Source organism: Oncorhynchus mykiss, chromosome 12 (assembly GCF_013265735.2).
Source record: "Oncorhynchus mykiss isolate Arlee chromosome 12, USDA_OmykA_1.1, whole genome shotgun sequence".
NCBI classification, from domain to species: Eukaryota; Metazoa; Chordata; class Actinopteri; order Salmoniformes; family Salmonidae; genus Oncorhynchus; species Oncorhynchus mykiss.
In genome coordinates, this window is record NC_048576.1 from 80,454,364 (window position 1) to 80,474,366 (window position 20,003).

General features: G+C 41.9%; 1 protein-coding gene across 3 annotated transcripts in view; it reads right to left on the minus strand.

The window, feature by feature from the left end:
- LOC110538570 (protein shisa-6) overlaps positions 1-18,377 on the minus strand; it is a 72,041-nt gene extending 53,664 nt beyond the window's left edge. For 2 of the 3 annotated variants that reach the window (XM_021625464.2, XM_021625462.2), the window contains exons 1-5: positions 18,211-18,377; positions 16,670-17,667; positions 10,690-10,838; positions 1,312-1,404; positions 425-496 (exon numbers count right to left, since the gene is read on the minus strand). In XM_021625464.2, the coding sequence (XP_021481139.1) occupies positions 425-496; positions 1,312-1,404; positions 10,690-10,838; positions 16,670-17,214 (859 nt within the window). In that variant the 5' untranslated portion in view covers positions 17,215-17,667; positions 18,211-18,377. The remainder of the gene's footprint in view (positions 1-424; positions 497-1,311; positions 1,405-10,689; positions 10,839-16,669; positions 17,668-18,210) is intronic. The other variant, XM_021625465.2, reaches the window with a different exon arrangement.
- Between the last annotated feature and the right edge of the window lie 1,626 nt (positions 18,378-20,003).

Below are 20,003 nucleotides of genomic sequence, written 5' to 3' on the forward strand. Positions count from 1 at the left end.
ACACACACACTGTTAATCATGACATAGCAACCATTTTAATGCTTGTCACCCTCCTTGTCTATCCTAATCATCTACAGAACCCATGACTGCTTCATACTTTGGAGAACAGACCAGCACAGACATTCAAGCCTGTTTTCCACTCCTCCTTGTGGAGTTGTTTCTCTATGTTCAGCATTAGGGACACCAGACAGCCATGCTTTCTGAAAGCTGTACTGGGCTGGTTAATGATAGTGGCAGGGCGTCTGTTCTGATGCCCTGCGTTATGAGGAGCGCAGGGCATCAGCCGCCAAACCCACTCTATGGGCCCAGGGTCTAGGTGTGTGAAGTGTGTGAGAGTGGTCTTATCTGGCGGGAGCAGAAAGCAGGTGTGTGGCTGTTCTCCGGCAGGAAGCAGGGGTCTCCATAGTGAGAATATGTTACATACTGTAGGAGATATTAGGAACATCCAGATCTCCCTGCCAGGACAGCTGCCCTAAATCGTCTACAGAGTGCTGCGCTGCAAAGACAGAGAACAGCCACTTGTTTACTACTTAGCCTTATGCACCAACTCTAGCTATTATCATCCTATACTTTCAGATTAAGAACATTTCGTTTTCTATGTTGCAATTCAGTCTATTTATATTTCGACTGATAAATTCAATAGGTGTATATCATAATGTAGTTTTCTTGGCATTTGACAGGAAGTCACTTATGTACAACTATCATCAATGATTTTAAGCCTCCTTAGTGGGCGGAGACAAGACTCTGTCAGCTCAACTGACCGCATTGTTCTCGTACAGTAGACAGTTCTGTACACAGTGATCTGGCACGAAGAAGAGTTGGAGAATGTGACAAGTACAGCATGCAGTGCTGGTAATGCTGAGTGTTATTTCATCCACACATGGCCATTGTGTAAATGCCTTTATGAGTCAGTCAAGGGGAAAAACATAACAAAAAGGAGAGAGTACTTTTTACATCTGAACAAAGCAGTAACTCGTTGAGGCTTTTCTCTTTTCAATTAGCTTTGAGAAATGCCGTTATTGTTCTGCCAAAAGCTTCAGTCCCATTTCCCAAGGTGACTGCCAGCTTAGAAGTGAGCAAGTAAAATAATTGGATGGGCTATTGCACTGTTTCCCCCTGATCTACTGAAACAGTGGATCGAAAAATGAAAGAAGACTTTTTGGACAAAGAGTGGAGGAAATGTGTGGAGGTGAGAGGCAAGGTGAAAATGAGAGTGAGATTTGTGTTAGAAGTTTGTACCACAACGCTGTCATTACTCTTGAAGACATAGTAATTGTCATCAGACCAACAGACAATGGAGATGGACAATACCTTTTAGGTGCGGTCGTCCCAGTGTCACGAATCCAGAGGAGATGAAGTTATGATCAAGTTGGCCTTGGCGGAAGTTCTCTTTCCCGTAGTGCCCTGTGAGAGAAATGCAGAGTTAAGATAGCATGAGATGACCAATACCATTTATCTGAACAAGACAATTCACTAAGCATATTCGTTGCTGATTTTCGTTCCAACCCTCACATACGAAATCTGTGTACACATATCAGAGTCTGGGACACTCTTAATCAGAGGTGTGGACTCGAGTCACATGACTTGGACACATGACTTTTCACAAATGTGATGACTTGCAACTCGACTTTGACTTTAATACCAATGACTTGTGACTTGACTTGGACTTGAGCCCTTTGACACGAACTGACTTGATACCCTCCTCAAGCCCAAATATTAAAAATGATGCTATTAAAAAAGTGTGCAGCGCATCAGCTCTTCACTTAACTGATTATTGTTTGAATCGGACAGCAGCCAATCAAATTGTGCCAGCTGAGAAAAAGTTGCGCGTGGCAGTGCAGAGGAACGTCAGCGAGTGAATTCAGATGGAGCCCTTGGAAAGATGATACCCCAAATTATTATTTTTGGATATGAAGACTACGCTGTAGTCAACAAAAAATTGATTGCAACTTGCAAAACATGCGGGACGAAAATTAGACGGAGGCGCAACAACTTCCAACTTTGTTCAACATTTGAAGCTGCATAAAGAACGGTAAGTCGTGGCTAATAAAGCCGACAGCTATATAATTTATAACTCTGCTAGTGTAGCATGTAGGCTAACGTAACGTTAAATCAATGAGCCTCCATACAGTCTGTCAGTGCGGGAACGTGATCATTGCACCCAAGATTGAGCTACAACTGGCTAGGCAGTTTGTAGCCTAAATCCTGCCTGATGTTACTGCTGTTCCTAAATCCATTGACATACGTTAGCCTACTGTAACCACACAGAGAGGGTTTGTGTGTTGTGTGTTAAGGTTGGGCGATTGTGCATAAGCATACATCGCGTGATAGTCGATCGCTATGGGAGGGGTCTTTCTCATGGCTACCCATGTATTTCCATGGAAATATAATGTTTATTTGGGAAGTAATAAATATATATATTTGTTAAAGCATTCATGATTTGCGTAAATGTAGTATACTAACTAACTCTTGTTAAAAATATGAAATGGTATTACATTTGGTGAAGAGTACATTATGACTTGTTTAGGACTCGAAACTCAAAGTTTAGGACTTGAAACTTGACTCGGACTTGCCTGCCTTGACTTGGGACTTGACGTGGGTCTTGAGTGCTAAGACTTGAGACTTACTTGTGACTTGTAAAACAATGACTTGGTCCCACCTCTGCTCTTAATAGATCCAACCACCCTAGTTAATGAATATATTATATGATGCATTAGCCTCATTCTTTAGTTAGCCGAATAGCTGTGTTCACGGGAGTTTGTTTTTTATGGAGTCTTAGTTCAGTTCAGCCAGTACTCTGAAAGAGTAGGCCTCTGTATTTCACTCCCTCTTTGGCTCAGACAACTGGTAAAGGAACAGGGACACAGAGGGAAAGGAAGGTCTCACATTAACAATTTATGCTGTCTGATGTACACTCAGGATCATCACCACCGCAAAAGGTCACACTCCCCAAAGCTGCGAGCTGGGGGAGCTAGTGAAGACCTTCCTTTCTCATATCGTTCACAAATTAAACAAAAATTCCCATTCAGGGTCAAAAGCCCTGCCCTTTTGCCAAAGCAGGTAAAACATTCCAACTGTAATTGGATGGCAAAATGTCTTTCAGGCTTGTGCACTTGACCCTGAAGATCAGTGGAGAGATTCTAAAGAACCCTTCTAACCGAGACACTCTCCTGTGTTTTAAAACTGATTCATTCCATCCTCAACTTATACAGTAGAACACTTTTACCGCACATAGACCTACACTATGGAGGGACCTTATATAATTGATTCATAAACTGTGTAATTGGATCTATCTTCACAGTCATGACAGCTGCATTGTAGTATTGTATCTATGAAATGTCAGTTTATACAAAATGTGCCTTGCAACAAAACATTTCATCCTGAATTTCCTTGGTCTTTAAGATCACTATGTAACATAATTTGTTCCAAGATGATATATTGTGTCTGGCTGGAACAAGTTCTGTAATTGAGAGTGCAGAGTTCCACAATGGACCGTCAAAGTGCCGGCCAGCAGTCTGACAACCTCCATTTGTCCTGCCAATCGAACACCAAAATATTGTGCACAAAAAGATGCAGGTAGGCTGAGAAAGTGAGTGTGTATCAGACAGTGAAAGCTTAAACTGAAAATAGAGGAGAAACAACATGACGGTCTGTCTTACAAAGGCCTATTGAGTTCCCCTCCCCTAGCTCTCTTCCTTCCTGTTAGTGCCAGTCTGCATTAGCTGGCAAATAGTTCAACAGCCTCATCTCAATGGAGCAACTTCAAAGTCAATAGCGTCACTCAGACCTTTGGGCCTGAGAGGCAGAGATCGAACCACATTTCAAATTATCATAATGAGAAGGAACACCTGGGACCATTAGCCCTGGTCCTCATTACACTGACGTTTGACACAGGCCTGAGCTCTCTAAAGCCTGTTTGGTTCTGTTTTCAAGCCCAACGGATACTGTAAACTGATTGCTGAAACATTTTGCCCATCACTGTTACTTTGGGATTTTCATACTAAGAAACTAGTAAATACTTAATGACTCTCAGGATTTAAGAAGTTGACTGAGTCCAATTTATGCTGAATAAAAAGAGGCATTTATGTGCAAGTTTTTTTAATCTATCCGAAATATGCCTTCATGAAGTGTTCTTGGCTCAGAATAATACCAAAGGGAAATCAACTACAACACATACAGTGCATTCGGAAAGTATTCAGACCTCTTCCCTTTTTCCACATTACAGCCTTATTCTAAAATTGATTAATTAATTTACACAGTCTACATAGAGTACCCCATAAAAAAAACAGAAATAGCTTATAATACCTTATAAGTATTCAGACCCTTTGCTATTAGACTTCGAAATTGAGCTCAGGTGCATCCTGTTTCCATTGATCATCCTTGAGATGTTTCTACAACTTGATTGGAGTCCACATGTGGAAAATTCAATTGATTGGACATGATTTGGAAAGGCGTGACACACCTGTCTATTTAAGGTCCCACAGTTGACAGTGCATGTCAGAGAAAACCCAAGCCATGAGGTTGAAGGAATTGTTTGTAGAGCTGCAAGACAGAATTGTATCGAGGTACAGATCTGGGGAAGGGTACCAAAACATTTCTGCATCATCGAAGGTCATCAAAAACACAGTGGCCTCCGTCATTCTTAAATGGAAGTTTAAGTTTGTAATCACCAAGTCACCAATCACCAAATCACCAAGGCTCTTCCTAAATCTGTCCGCTCGGCCAAACTGAGCAATCGGGGGAGAAGGGCCTTGGTCAGGGAGGTGACCAAGAACCTGATGGTCACTCTGAAAGAGCTCCAGAGTTCCTCTGTGGAGATGGGACAACCTTCCAGATGGACAACCATCTCTGAAACCCTCCACCAATCAGGCCTTTATGGTAGAGTGGCCAGACGGAAGCCACTCCTCAGTAAAAGGCACATGACAGCCCGCTTAGAGTTTGCCAAAAGGCACCTAAAGGACTAAGACCACGAGAAAAAATGTGGAACTCTTTGGCCTGAATGCCAAGCGTCACGTCTGGAGGAAACCTAGCAACATCCCTATGGTGAAGCAGGGACTGGGAGACTAGTCAGGATCGAGGGAGAGATGAACAGAGCAAAATACAGAGAAATCCTTGATGAAAACTTGCTCCACAGTACTCAGGACCTCAGAATGGTGCAAAGGTTCACCTTCCAACAGGACAATGACATTAAGCACACAGCCAAGACAATGCAGCAGTGGCTACAGAACAAGTCTCTGAATACCCTTTAGTGGCCCAGCCAGAGGCGGACTAATCAATTTTAGAATAAGGCTGTAATGTAACAAAATGTGGAAAATGTGAAGGGGTCTGAATACTTTCCGAATGCACTGTATCTCCGGCAGTGTTTGACAAGCTGTGATGGGGATAATCAGCTTTCTAACCTTGGTCTACTCTAAGGACAGCGCCTAAGGGCTATATTCAGGTTCTACTGTAGGAGACGTTGACCATGATACATTGTGTTCTTATGCTGAAATACACTGATACATTATCTCGAAAGGGTCATTTAACTGATTTTCCATTAGCAGAAGACTTTAGGGTCCAAGCAGAGACCAACCAACATCAATGAGAAGATTATGTTAGAACGTAATACACTGCTCAAAAAATAAAGGGAACACTTAAACAACACAAAGTAACTCCAAGTGAATCATACTTCTGTGAAATCAAACTGTCCACTTAGGAAGCAACACTGATTGACAATAAATTTCACATGCTGTTGTGCAAATGGAATAGACAACAGGTGGAAATTATAGGCAATTAGCAAGACACCCCCAATAAAGGAGTGGTTCTGCAGGTGGTGACCACAGACCACTTCTCAGTTCCTATGCTTCCTGGCTGATGTTTTGGTCACTTTTGAATGCTGGCGGTGCTTTCACTCTAGTGGTAGCATGAGACGGAGTCTACAACCCACACAAGTGGCTCAGGTAGTGCAGCTCATCCAGGATGGCACATCAATGCGAGCTGTGGCAAGAAGGTTTGCTGTGTCTGTTAGCGTAGTGTCCAGAGCAAGGAGGCGCTACCAGGAGACAGGCCAGTACATCAGGAGACGTGGAGGAGGCCGTAGGAAGGCAACAACCCAGCAGCAGGACCGCTACCTCCACCTTTGTGCAAGGAGGAGCAGGAGGAGCACTGCCAGAGCCCTGCAAAATGACCTCCAGCAGGCCACAAATGTGCATGTGTCTGCTCAAACGGTCAGAAACAGACTCCATGAGGGTGGTATAAGGGCCCGACGTCCACAGGTGGGGGTTGTGCTTACAGCCCAACACTGTGCAGGACGTTTGGCATTTGCTAGAGAACATCAAGATTGGCAAATTCGCCACTGGCGCCCTGTGCTCTTCACAGATGAAAGCAGGTTCACACTGAGTACATGTGCCAGACATGACAGAGTCTGGAGACGCCGTGGAGAACGTTCTGCTGCCTGCAACATCCTCCAGCATGACCGGTTTGGCGGTGGGTCAGTCATGGTGTGGGGTGGCATTTCTTTGTGGGGCCGCACAGCCCTCCATGTGCTCGCCAGAGGTAGCCTGACTGCCATTAGGTACCGAGATGAGATCCTCAGACCCCTTGTGAGACCATATGCTGGTGCGGTTGGTCCTGGGTTCCTCCTAATGCAAGACAATGCTAGACCTCATGTGGCTGGAGTGTGTCAGCAGTTCCTGCAAGAGGAAGGCATTGATGCTATGGACTGGCCCGCCCATTCCCCAGACCTGAATCCAATTGAGCACATCTGGGCTATCATGTCTTGCTCCATCCACCAACGCCACGTTGCACCACAGACTGTCCAGGAGTTGGCGGATGCTTTCGTCCAGGTCTGAGAGGGAGGTCATACAGGCACGGTGAGGCCACACACACTACTGAGCCTCATTTTGACTTGTTTTAAGGACATTACATCAAAGTTTGATCAGCCTGTAGTGTGGTTTTCCACTTTAATTTTGAGTGTGACTCCAAATCCAGACCTCCAAGGGTTGATAAATTTGATTTCCAGTGATCATTTTTGTGTGATTTTGTTGTCAGCACATTCAACTATGTAAAGAAAAAAGTATTTAATAAGAAGATTTCATTCAGATCTAGGATGTGTTATTTTAGTGTTTCCTTTATTTTTTGAGCAGTGTAGATTTCCAAGTGTGAAAATAAAACAACATAGAATACAATTTGAATTGTGAAAAACAGATATATTCATATGCGGATCTCATGTATTACTGCAGATTCCCAGGTATATCCACATATAATCTACATGAGCCACCAAAGACATCAACTAGCATTGTAATACAGTATGTAATGGAATACTGTATGTGTTGAGGCTAGTTCAGTCAAGGCCAGTTTAACCCAGTATAGTACAGCTGATGCCAGACTTGAGGGAGATGCATACAGTATTTCACAACAGAAAGATGAGTCGTGTCAGAAGGAGGCCACAAGGGATGAAGACCAATTACAGGACTGACATGAACCCAAACAAAATAGTCAGCCTCTAGGGAAGTATCCTGCGTAGTCCACAATCTCTTAATGTAAAACACTGGGGAAGTATCCAGCATAGTCCACAATCTCTTAATGTAAAACACTGGGGAAGTATCCAGCGTAGTCCACAATCTCTTAATGTAAAACACTGGGGAAGTATCCAGCATAGTCCACAATCTCTTAATGTAAAACACTGGGGAAGTATCCAGCATAGTCCACAATCTCTTAATGTAAAACACTGGGGAAGTATCCAGCATAGTCCACAATCTCTTAATGTAAAACACTGGGAAAGTATCCAGCATAGTCCACAATCTCTTAATGTAAAACACTGGGGAAGTATCCAGCATAGTCCGCTATCTCTTAATGTAAAACACTGGGGAAGTATCCAGCATAGTCCACAATCTCTTAATGTAAAACACTGGGGAAGTATCCAGCATAGTCCACAATCTCTTAATGTAAAACACTGGGGAAGTATCCAGCATAGTCCACAATCTCTTAATGTAAAACACTGGGGAAGTATCCAGCATAGTCCACAATCTCTTAATGTAAAACACTGGGGAAGTATCCAGCATAGTCCACAATCTCTTAATGTAAAACAGTGGGGAAGTATTGTCAGGTTCTATTTTTCAGAGTAAATGACTCACGGACACTAGAGAAGCTTTCACCAAGTTTAATTATTCCCAAAGGTTCTGTACAGCTGTAATCAGACAGCAAAACATTTTAGACATCACAATTATATACATCCTACTTAAGACACTCCCTCTCTCCATCCTTAGTTTATGCCCAAGAGAAAGTAGGTAACCAGATACTAACCCTGAATAATCCCTGAAGGGAAACTGACCTCACCCCTCAACTCCTGACCTCAACCCCTCCTTCACCTAATCCACATATATCCATCTGTCTTCCCTATATCAACACAACGCTCTCCTCTCCTCCATCAAACATGTTCCAAAGCCTTCTGGGTTGCTACAGAGACTTTCTATTCAAGGCTTCGTCTCTATCATTTATTTAATATCTCAATGTTCAAAGTTGAGCCGATTCCAACAGTATGCAGCACAGTCCATAATCTCTTAATGTAAAACACTGGGGAAGTATGCAGCACAGTCCATAATCTCTTAATGTAAAACACTGGGGAAGTATGCAGCACAGTCCATAATCTCTTAATGTAAAACACTGGGGAAGTATGCAGCACAGTCCATAATCTCTTAATGTAAAACACTGGGGAAGTATGCAGCACAGTCCATAATCTCTTAATGTAAAAGTGTTTCATTAATCCATAATGTTAACCCTGATGTCAACCCTGAAGTGACCTCCAGACTACCATGACACCCCAATGTTTTACATTAAGAGATTATGGACTGTGCTGCATACTTCCCCAGTGTATGCAGCACAGTCCATAATCTCTTAATGTAAAACACTGGGGTGTCATGGTAGTCTGGAGGTCACTTCAGGGTTAACATTATGGATTAATGAAACACAGTGAGAGCTGTTAGAGGGGATGAAAGCCGATAAGGGGTTAGACAATCCTGGTTTTGGGCAAATCAGGCAATTGGGAATTCAGGCAAACATAACTGTAACTACCTCTGTTGGCTAGCCCTTACAGTAGTTTCATTTAATAAACTGCACATACCAGCAGCTGTGGCTTTTGTGGCTCGAGTCAAGTCTGAGAAAAGCGGCTCACATCCCATGGTGTAGCACGTAACAGTTCTCCTCTGACCCAATCCCTGGATGAGGAGGAGTGTCTACTGACACGAGAGTGAAACATAACACTGAATCTGGGACACCATACTAGGGCACTTAGCAAGTGATCCCCGGAGCAGGGATCTGGAGACCGGATAAAAGAAGGAGGAACAACGATGCAAGACAGAATTATCTCAGGACAAAAGCCATGTGTCTCCCGAAGAACATATTAATTTGCATCTCCATTTTGAGCCAATGCTGAGTAGGCTTATGGAACCCCAGCATGAAAATAGACTCAGCCGAGGCCCTTTGTCTAAACTGCTATATCGTTTTCAGTCTTAAAAAAATATACTTAAGTAGCAGGGCCCCATCATCAGTTTGGGGCAGTAGTGAACTACATGTGGTTTAACTTGCAATTTAAATACATTTTTGCAGTAGCTTTGTGGTAGTTGACCTAAATTCAAATATTGGTAGTGTTTTCAGTAGTTCATTACTTTGTTGCCATGTAGTGGTGTAGCTTACTACTGGAACTACACACAACTTTTTTTTTTGCAAAAATAAAATATTGGTGAAGTAGGCAAGAATTGCCTTAATTTTTCAGCATCAAACCTGCCTAATTCTCACTTGAAACACTTTTTGTGTGCCGAGTTCCACATGTTTGAGTTTAATAGGCCAGAATACACATTCTGTTAACATCTGACTCCAGAGTGATATGTTCTTGCAATTTGTAGTCTGTGACATTTCAGATTCAGGTATGATAATTTTTCGCTAAGTAGTTTGGATGCAGTGAACTACTTTTCAAAAGTAACATTAAGGTTAGCTTTAGTGTAGTTTAACTTAGTGTGAAGTAACTGGTAGCTCGTTAATTCTATTTTCAGAGTAGCTTCCCCAACCCTGCCCATCATCTATTTCAGTGCGTGTGTCAAAGACCATTTTAACCATTAATGAAAACAATAAGGTCCCACTTTACCATGCAAAGGTTGCATACCATAGAAATAACATTGTTGTACACATGTCAGCCAAGTATAATGACAGTAGTCATATGTACTGTTACATAGAAGCGTGTACAATGGAGATTACTGTGTAGTCATAAAAAGCTATTGAAAGTCCATAATAGAATGTCTCCTGATTCAGTCATCCCTGCTTGTCTCGTTTCTATGGGATTTCTATAATCTACCTCCACAATTCCTACCAATCTCTACTGTCTATATGAAATTCAGACTGGATCTCCACCACTCAGAGAATGTAACTGAGGGCAAAGACTATGGCTTTAATAACACCTTCTGTATTATGTTCTCATGACATTTACATTGAACCTCGTTTCATTTGATCTAACTATTTAACATAACCTCTGTTTCCATAGTAACTCTTGGGTATCGATTTTATACAGAGAAAGGACTTTGATTCAACTCATAGTGCACCATGCAGCTTACTAGAGGGAAAGACCATTTCGGAACCTATGCTTAGGACAAGTACAGTTTGAATCATTTTTGCAAGATATTCTTGGATATGTGAAGTAAAAACAGTGCAGGTACCCACCGTGGTTTGCTAGCATGGTGTGAACTGGGGTGTAATGGTTCTTGGACGTTCGGAGAGGTGTGTCCATGTCTTTGGGTGAACCCTCCAATGCTGCAATATTTTCATTCTCCTTATTTAGTCCTTGTTGCCTCAAAATGTCTGCAAGGGCTCTGCGAAAGAAATGTAAAAACACAGATGTAATTTAATAGTTGTCAGACTATACAAACAGAAACCGAAATAATTTCCTGTTTTCAATGACCGACAACCATTATTATCAACATCCCCAGAAGGTCTACTTAATTTATTTAGTTACATACAGCTTCAATTGTGTTGGTGGAACTCCAAAACCAGGTACAGTGTGAAGTGTAATTACACCCAACGTGGCGATAGGCCAGGTTTCACTACTGAGCCACACTGAGTACAGATGTGCCTTTCCCTTCAGGCCAAGGAAAGACAGCTAAAGCCATTCATCAATGTTCCTTGAAGAACGTTCTGCTAGAGCTATACGCCCCCACTACTAAGGTTCAAATGGGAATCTAACTCCTACCAAGTTACCAATTTTTCACACAAAGCATCTTGCTATCACCATTTTCAACATTGGTCCCCATTGAAGTATAGTGGTGAGGATGGTGGACATATTGGTTTCTTCAAAGAGCTGAAAGGGTAATGTAACTGTGTCAAAGTCGACCTGAGTCAACTTCTTTCCATAACTCTCTGTGACTTTGGGAGCTATATATTAATAGCCTTTCCCTTCTAGGATGGGCACACTTTAACCATATCCTTTTCACAGACTGAGGCGACCTGGTTTTCATCGCCCCAGTTGACTACTTTGTGTCTTGTATGGCAGGAACACGTTCAACCAGTCCCACACAGTGGAGGAATAGAGGTGCTTTTAAAAAAATATTGTGTTTGAAAACCCCAAAGTCTAGACCTGTCACAGTTTCCTCTCCAACAAAATCTCTTAGGTAAATCATGTTTCAATAGCACCAGTACATTCCTATGTATGGGAAGGGAAAAAACATCTTCAAGAAATGGGAACGTATAAAATAATCTTCAAATGATACACCCATCATCCATCGAGGGAGTGAAGTAAATACTGTAAAGAAGAGAAGTGAAAATAAATTGTAATTCCATTTACACTGCACTTGCAGCACATGACAGAGGATGTGGTTCAGTCTTGTTGGTTATCAGAGGGACTTGCCTCCGCAGTGAAATTAGATTTTTTTCTCTCTTTTTTTCTATTTTAACACATTTCTACATTGTCAAAAGAGATAAGGAAGCCTAGAATGTGTTTACAGATATGGCGACATGTTTGCAATTATTTCAGACTGAGACAGAGATTTAATTATTATGAGCATGTGGTGTAGATGTTCAACAAGTCCATCATCTGCATTCTAAACGGATTAGTTTAGTTTATTAGGATCCCATACTCTTCTTGGGTACACATACAATGTACAAATACATGACAAAGTACAGAACAGTTATAGACAAGAAAAACACAAGATATTACATTAAATTAAAAATTAAAAATGCACATAAAATAAGAGTTATATATTTGAAAGAGACCAAGAGACAACAAAAATAGTATTTACATATTTATATTATTCATAGTATTCATATATATTCATAGTATTCACATGTACACATTCATAGTCTTATATACAATACATTACATCTTTAGAAATAGGAGAGATGATGTGATACAACATACTTTTTTTTCCTTCCGTTTTTTAAAGCTAAACTTACTTTTTTCCTGAGTAACGTCTTGTGGCAGAGCATTCCACAATGACACGGCTCTAAACATACAGTAACTGAGCGATGCATTAAATCTGTCTTTGGTTTGGGTCCTGTGAAGAAACCCATAGTGACGTATCTGGTGGAGTATGTACAGTATGTCTCATTGAAGTGTATGCATATAGATTATACAAGTGGTTAGGCATTTTCAACACACACACATTTCTTAAAAAGACTAGAAGAGAAGTAACACATTTCTCCTCAACCCTCAACCATGACAGACTCATGCATGCTGTTGATGTTAGTTCTGTGTGTACAGTCAAGGGCAAGGCGTGCTGCTTTGTTTTGAGTCAACTGCAGCTTCGCTAGGTCTTTCTTTGCTGCACCGGGCCATTTACCAATTAAAATAGGTTCAAAAGCATTGGGGAGAAAAAAATGGAAACCAATGTGAATTTGTACTCCTCTTGGATCCTGAACTCCACAAAATATTTGTCAAGCCATGATTCATGGCTGAATTAATATGTTATAAAAGTATTGCAGCATTGACCCTGCCTATCAGGTTGTCAGTAATTTCGGTTTAACGCAGAACTAAAAACTCTTGTAATTTGGTCAGATGCTGGAGGACCAGTACCAGTACCAATTAGGTATATGTAGTCTGTCCATGAGAGATTAGGTTGTCAGGAACACCAAAGAAATTAATATTCCCAATGTGAGCAGAGAGAAGGATATCACTGACATGTTAACCACTAATGGAGTAAAAGCAGAGACTGGAGAAGAAATACATCCATGGAGGTGTGCTTTACATGCATTAAAGTTATACAAGAGACATTGCAAAGTCATACTATCTCACCTACCTCACCCAATCTGCTTTCTCTGCCCAATATTATGGTAAAATCACTCAAAAATGACATATTCAATCTCACTGCATGCAGGTCAATTTAGAAATCCCTTTTGAATGTATTGGAACTGACTCTCACCGGCATAACAAAACCTAATACGTACTCAATCTGAGAGTAGATACTTTTTTGCAACAGATCCATCTTAAATTGCATCCAGGTTTGCTTTCGAGAAAGTGATCAATATAGACCACTCAAATCCCTGGCTTTGGCTTTCACTCAACATTTATTGTGCCTCCGTGAAGGTCACAGAAGAAACAACAAAGGTCTGCCAATGCCTTAGCATTCCCCTCACAATCCATCCCCAGTCACTGAGATAAAACTCTGAGTCACTTCACAGGGCTAAATACATTTAAACCATTGCCTAGTATATAGTTAATCCCATGTTCCAATACTACTTTCTAGACAGGGTTATCAGCATGGATGTCTCAAGCCAGCCACAGAAGTCATTTTTTCCCCCCGGCAGAGATCATTGTTACCAAATGTGCCAAATGATTGTTGGAAATAAATCATTAAAAAGCTATTGAATGTCCACTATGCAATGTCACCTCGTTTAGTCATCCCTACTCTGGCTGCATTTACACAGGCAGCCCAATTCTGATTTTACACTAATTGGTCTTTTGTCCAGTCACATGAGATATTTTAACACTATATATTTTTTGAGCTGATCTGATTGGTCAAAAGACCAAAAAGTAAAGAAAAAAATCTGAATTGGGCAGCATCTGTCTCATCTCTCTCACCATCACTCATACTGATGTGGTGGTGGCAGTAAGCATCTCCATTTGAAAGTACGCCCCATGGCTAGGATAGGAGAGCATTAAGGGGCCAGAAATCCTCACAGTCTCCTCAGTTCCGAGTACTGAGATGGGGGTACTGCCACAGCCTCAGAAGTCTAATAGTCTTTAGTGGGATCAAAGTGAGTCGTTTGGTAGGTTGCATGAAATAGCTTTGACTAGAACTGTAGGAATACACTAGAGACAGACAGATATTGGTATCATATTTCTACTTGTACTGTCATCGTTGAAACTGTCAAGGTAATGGCTTGGCTTGCATTTAAGGATTCTATATTTGAATGTCACTCTATGAGCAGAAAAATGTGTCTGAGAGCATTATCTCTTAAACCAAAGACCTGTACTTGACACCATCTTTTGGTGTGACTATTAAATCAATAGCTATTGAGGTTGTAGACATAACCATGAATTTTCGAAAGGAAAAATGAATGGGGGGCACTTATCCAAGCCTTGTTCTCGTGTCTATATTTTGTCAACAGAACCATCCACCAGACGTTTAATAAACTGAGGGGAACAAAAAGGTTTCCTTTCTAATGCTTTGATATGCATTGTTCAGCTCGGAGTCAATGACATTTGACAGGCTGAAGTATGGACTTCTAACAACAGTGTGAGTGGGACTCATCTAACAGCTGAGGTATTGATGCAGAAAACAGGTGCCGAGGTTAATGGATGTTGTGGAAGAGAGACAGATCTATGGTTGTAGATCCCTGTCATGAGAAGATGACAGTGTCATCCTTGGAGCTTACCCCATACTGAACATCTGGCCACCGCTACAGTTCAAGCTGCATTTAACTCCAGACAAAGTTCTTCCAGTCTGCTAGACCAGCCACTATATCCACTAGGCTTGTGGTACAAATTATCTCTAGTGGAGAAACATACATGTTCTATCTAGGGTTGATGCCATGGGAGGTGCTTGCTTAAGAATGGGTACAAATTAATGCTGCATGGAGTCTGAGAACAATCAATCTGAATTCCACTCACTGCCTTGATTTTATGGAGCCAGCAGGTAACGAGGGTACAGAAGCCAGTCCTAGCAAGGCACAATTAGCCTCACATGGGCTTTCATCAAGATCTTAGCTTTGGCTGAACAGGTAGACAACCCCCTTTGCTATGGGCTAATAGACACAAGACCACCATTAGACAACCACAATGATTGGCTAACCACATGTGGTTTCTCCACCCAAACCATCTCTTTCGGTACTGTCTTGTTATAGCTTTTCTTGCAAGGCATAGGTATACTACTCACATACAACACTGTGAGTGAATGAGATAGCTGCTGGCTTAATCTGCTAAATTCATCATGGCGGGTTGATGTCAGAGCACAAAATCCCTAACATACTCCTCCACTTCAGAAGGTTAACTGTCTTTCAATTCAGACTACAGTACATTAGTTACTCTCCTAGCTCTAGGAAGTGCTTAACAATATAGTCAAGGCTTCTAATGTGTCATGGAAAAAATCACCAGCTTCAATAATTGCGGAGGCAATTTGTTATTTTCAGCACCTATCCAAATACTTGGAAATTGTAGGACTGCAGAGTGCACGATTATAAGGATTGTTGGTACAGTATGCATTCATAGGGACATAATATAATGAATACATTGAGACATTGATTATACTTTCCCAACAGCAGTCCATCCATGGGTCATTATCCCGTAAGATACAAAGCCAATCAAAAGAAGGGAGAGTGACATCTGTACAGCATGTCCTCTGGGTTGTTAGCAGTGAAGCAACCCAACCTTGTTCCTAGCCTGAATGTTATACCGTGACCATGAATGTGATGCCTTTTCTTTGACAGAGCCATTCAATTCCACACCTGCATCATGGAGGTTTGTTTGTGCTGCTGATGAAAACGGAACAATACTTTAGTTGACAAGAGGCATTTAATGTTCCAATGTATGGTGGTGGTTGTGGTAGTAGTAGTGGTGGTGGTTGTGGTAGTAGTAGTGGTGGTGGTTGTGGTAGTAGTAGTGGTGGTGGTTGTGGTAGTAGTAGTGGTGGTGGTTGTGGTAGTAGTAGTGGTGGTGGTAGTGGTGAATCGAGTTGACTGTCAGTTGGGGGTTGTGTATATCTGCATAAGAGAGGTACTTGAAAAGGAGTTGATTGTAATCATCAGTTGGCCTTTGCATAATGGCTTGCAGGTGATGTAACACTATTTTCCAGAGAGGAATGAAATTGATCATCATTGTGAATTATGGCTTCGTCCCTATTCAAAAGTTGAGCATATAGCTGCACACCTGTGATGGTCAGATTTCTATGCACCATTGGGATGAAGTGCTCGTGATTTAGTCTATTCACAAATCTAATTTAGCTTTCTATACCCAGTGTACACATTTTTACTGTCATCAGCAGACCTTTCATGTCTGTGAAAAATGAAGCTGGTGTTTCTTAACAGTGATTGCACACACAATCATGTACACACACACACACACACACACACACACACACACACACACACACACACACACACACACACAAACACACACACACACACACTAACACACACACACACACACACACAGGAAAAAAGTGGCCCCCATAATAAATGACTATTTCTTAACCTGAATGTGAGGGTGACTTACCTATGGACATTCATTTCCTGAGGGGGCTTGGTTGCTTTGTCGTAGGCAACTTTTGCAGAAACTCCGATGAGGATGATAAAAGCTATGACACCACAGGTGATGTATACCGTTGTGTTAGTCTGATCCAAGTCAGGGTCGTAAGTGTCACCTGTTGGTGCCGGGGAGGGAGGCTGCGTTTTGATCCAATCTGGGGTGTTATAATTTGTGCAGGTTTTCTGTTCTATGCGTTTCCCTTTTTCTGCACAGCAATAGCGCAGGAAACAACTTCCACAACAGTAGCGGTGCTCGGTATTGTTGCACTCGAACACTTTATCGTACGCTCCGCTCACGTCATAGTAGCCCAGGCAGGTGTCATGGGTAGCGATCGAAGGTGCCTGGACCTGAGTGTTTCGCCGCGGAACCGCAGTAGGCGCCTCCGTGCCGTTCACCTCCTTCATCTTCTGATTCCGCTTTGGAGCGTTTTTCTTCTTGTTGGCTGTAGCCGCGCACAGTACATTCAGCGGGTCCAAGTAAATCAAAAGAAGCAGAAGATGCTGTATCCCCATGATTTGAGGTTGTATGTCTTTGCTGATGCGATCCTTTGCCCCCCACTTTTTTTAGTTGTATGCTTTCTCTCCTCACACGAAGACCTCTGCTTCTTTACCTAGCCGTGCTCCTGCCACTGACCCAGTCTTGTGGCTGTCCACAGGGGTTCATTTCCGAAGCCCTTTTCCAACTGTCCACTGCCGAGAGTGTCATGCTCTGGTTGAGGGAAGGATGCTTCTTGCACCAATCAATTGCAGTCGGACGACCGTGTCACACATTGTGCAGCATCCTCCGACTATAAGTGGAGTTCTGTGGTCATTGGGGGACTTTTGGGTGGAGGAACTGTCATTTGGATTCAGCTTGAGAAATGGGCTGAAGAATCCCCTCCGGCTGTCTTAGACAATGCCATCTACCATAAGTATGTATTTATTAGCAAAGCTCTAAATCTTGCACAGTTGAACGTTGATTGTTTTCTGTAGAGAAAGAAGGAGAGAAAGACAGGATTCAGTAAATTCCAACTGTAAAAAAATACTTTGGTAAAAGAAAAAAAAGGACCAAACATTTTGCATAAATAACATAACCATCTGCACCAAATGAAATCTAATTTTATGAATTGCGTATCAATGCCAACTTAACAGACGCAAATGAACGCGCGTAAAACAATTCTGCTCAGTCAAACAAACGTTCCCTCGCAGACGCACGAACTGTTTCAGCACCATGGACAGCGCAACCCAGCGCGGACGCTATGCGGATATATCCCTGAGTAGTTCTTCGTGCTATGCTTTCTATTTTTGAATGTCCACTTCAAAGTTATAACGCAGACAAGTAAAAAGTCTTAACTCATTTTACAGAGAAATAGCCTAACATATTCAGTGTTGGTAGTTCCCCCCTCTTTTATTGTGTGAGGTTTACTTTCCTCCAGCTTTATTCATGGAGAGAAGAAGACGAATCTAACGAAACTTGTGTACAAACAAGACAACCAAAATCACACAGCAACGAAACAGAAAAACACTTACCCGTTGATGGTGTCAGGAAACTGAGTGTCTCGACTCTGCCACAGACTGAACCAAAGTACCTCAGCTCCGCGTGAGACCCCGTTCTGCTCCGACCCGACTCCCCCCTCCACATGAGCGCGTCTACGTCACCAATACAGGCACCTCAGTTAATTAGAAATCGGCCCCTGACAGCAGTGCTCTCGGTCATGCCTACAGGCTGCACTCAGTAATCTGGACCATTCTAGAACTGCATTAGAGTTTTCCCTTTCAGAGTGCGACGTTGGTGGTGTAAATCTTCGCTTTACTGTACAATGCTGCGTTCACTCATACCATGTAACAGCAGCATGTTGCAATTGTTGGTGCTTCTATATAGTTGGCTTTTATTATGGCCTATTATGCGAGAGATTGGGAATGATCTGCTTTAGGTAATACAATAACATGCCACAATATGATGCTAATACACAGTTTAACATGTCATGATAGCAGAGTTTGTCTCCACGCTATTGGAATGTTCTATTCTGGTGTTCAGAAAAGTGGCTATATTTCCTAAGACATTGATATCTAATCTGGAATGTGGCTCTTTGGAAAGAGAGACCACATACATTACAACGGAAAGCAGTTGGTTAATATTCAGTGAAAAGGCTGCATTAAAGCTAACACACTTACTTATAGGAGGCTCCTGAAACCGCAGTAGCCTAATTTTCAATGAAAGGCACTGCATCATGTTCAACCTCCATGTAATTTTGGATGAGGCAGTGGAGACTGAAAAAGAACAATGGCCTACATAATTGACTTCAGCCCCTAGTTCAGTGGAGGTTCCTGGGAGACCTTGTGCAATCTAAATCTAACAATCCTTATCGTTTCAGACAACTCTACATATTTGATGTACTTCCACCCTCAGTTTTCATTTGACAGGTTTGTGTACTTTCAGTTGTGTTTGCCCCATATTACAGTATGAGTATAAGGCTATGATGAGCTACTGTTACTCTCCAAGCACAGTAAGTTACTTTGTGGCCCATGGTTGAATGAGGTAGCCTTTTTTAACCTTGTCACCACGTTGAGTTGCATGTTGAAAACAGCGAGGCCTTTGAAATGAAATCCATAAACTCCACGCTGCCCTGACAGTGTTCAGAAGCTAATATGACAAGGAGACAAGAAAAGGGCACAGGGCTTTTGATAAATGTGTTTCTTCACTGGATGCTATGGATGGCAGCATTTGCAAATTAGCCTCCCGACTCTCTGTCAGTCAAAATGACACATCAGATGTCATATCGAGCACAAAGGGAAGAAGGATTGTCCATTAATGTTTAACAGCTTAGTGTGGAGAAAGCTAGCCTCAGCAAAAAGCATTGACAGGTAACGACTGGGTCGACATTGGCTCAGGAATAATGAGACTATTCCTCAGAAGAATGAAATCATTAGGGTTCCACCTGGGAATTCTGCTCTTTTGTTTTCTCTCAATTAAGTGGAATGAGCAACATCTTGAAACAACAACTAATTGGAAACAATACTGTCTAATGTTATATTTTCTCCAAACAGAAGACTAAGTGACAATAATGAGGTGTCATTGTTATGACATCATGAATATGCCCCACCTACTGTACAACATCTGTTTGATGTGTGTCTAAAAACCTGCTCTTTCAATCAGGGACTGTATGTGGACCTCTTTTTGGGCTTCAGCTCAGAGCATGACCAAAATGTCTGCTCCAGTTCTTATGCAAAACAGAGTAGTGTGTAATGTTGAAATGTTTGGGTACGTTTGAGTTAATGGAACTGTCAAAAACTGTTTAATCAAAAAAGCAAATACTATTTCA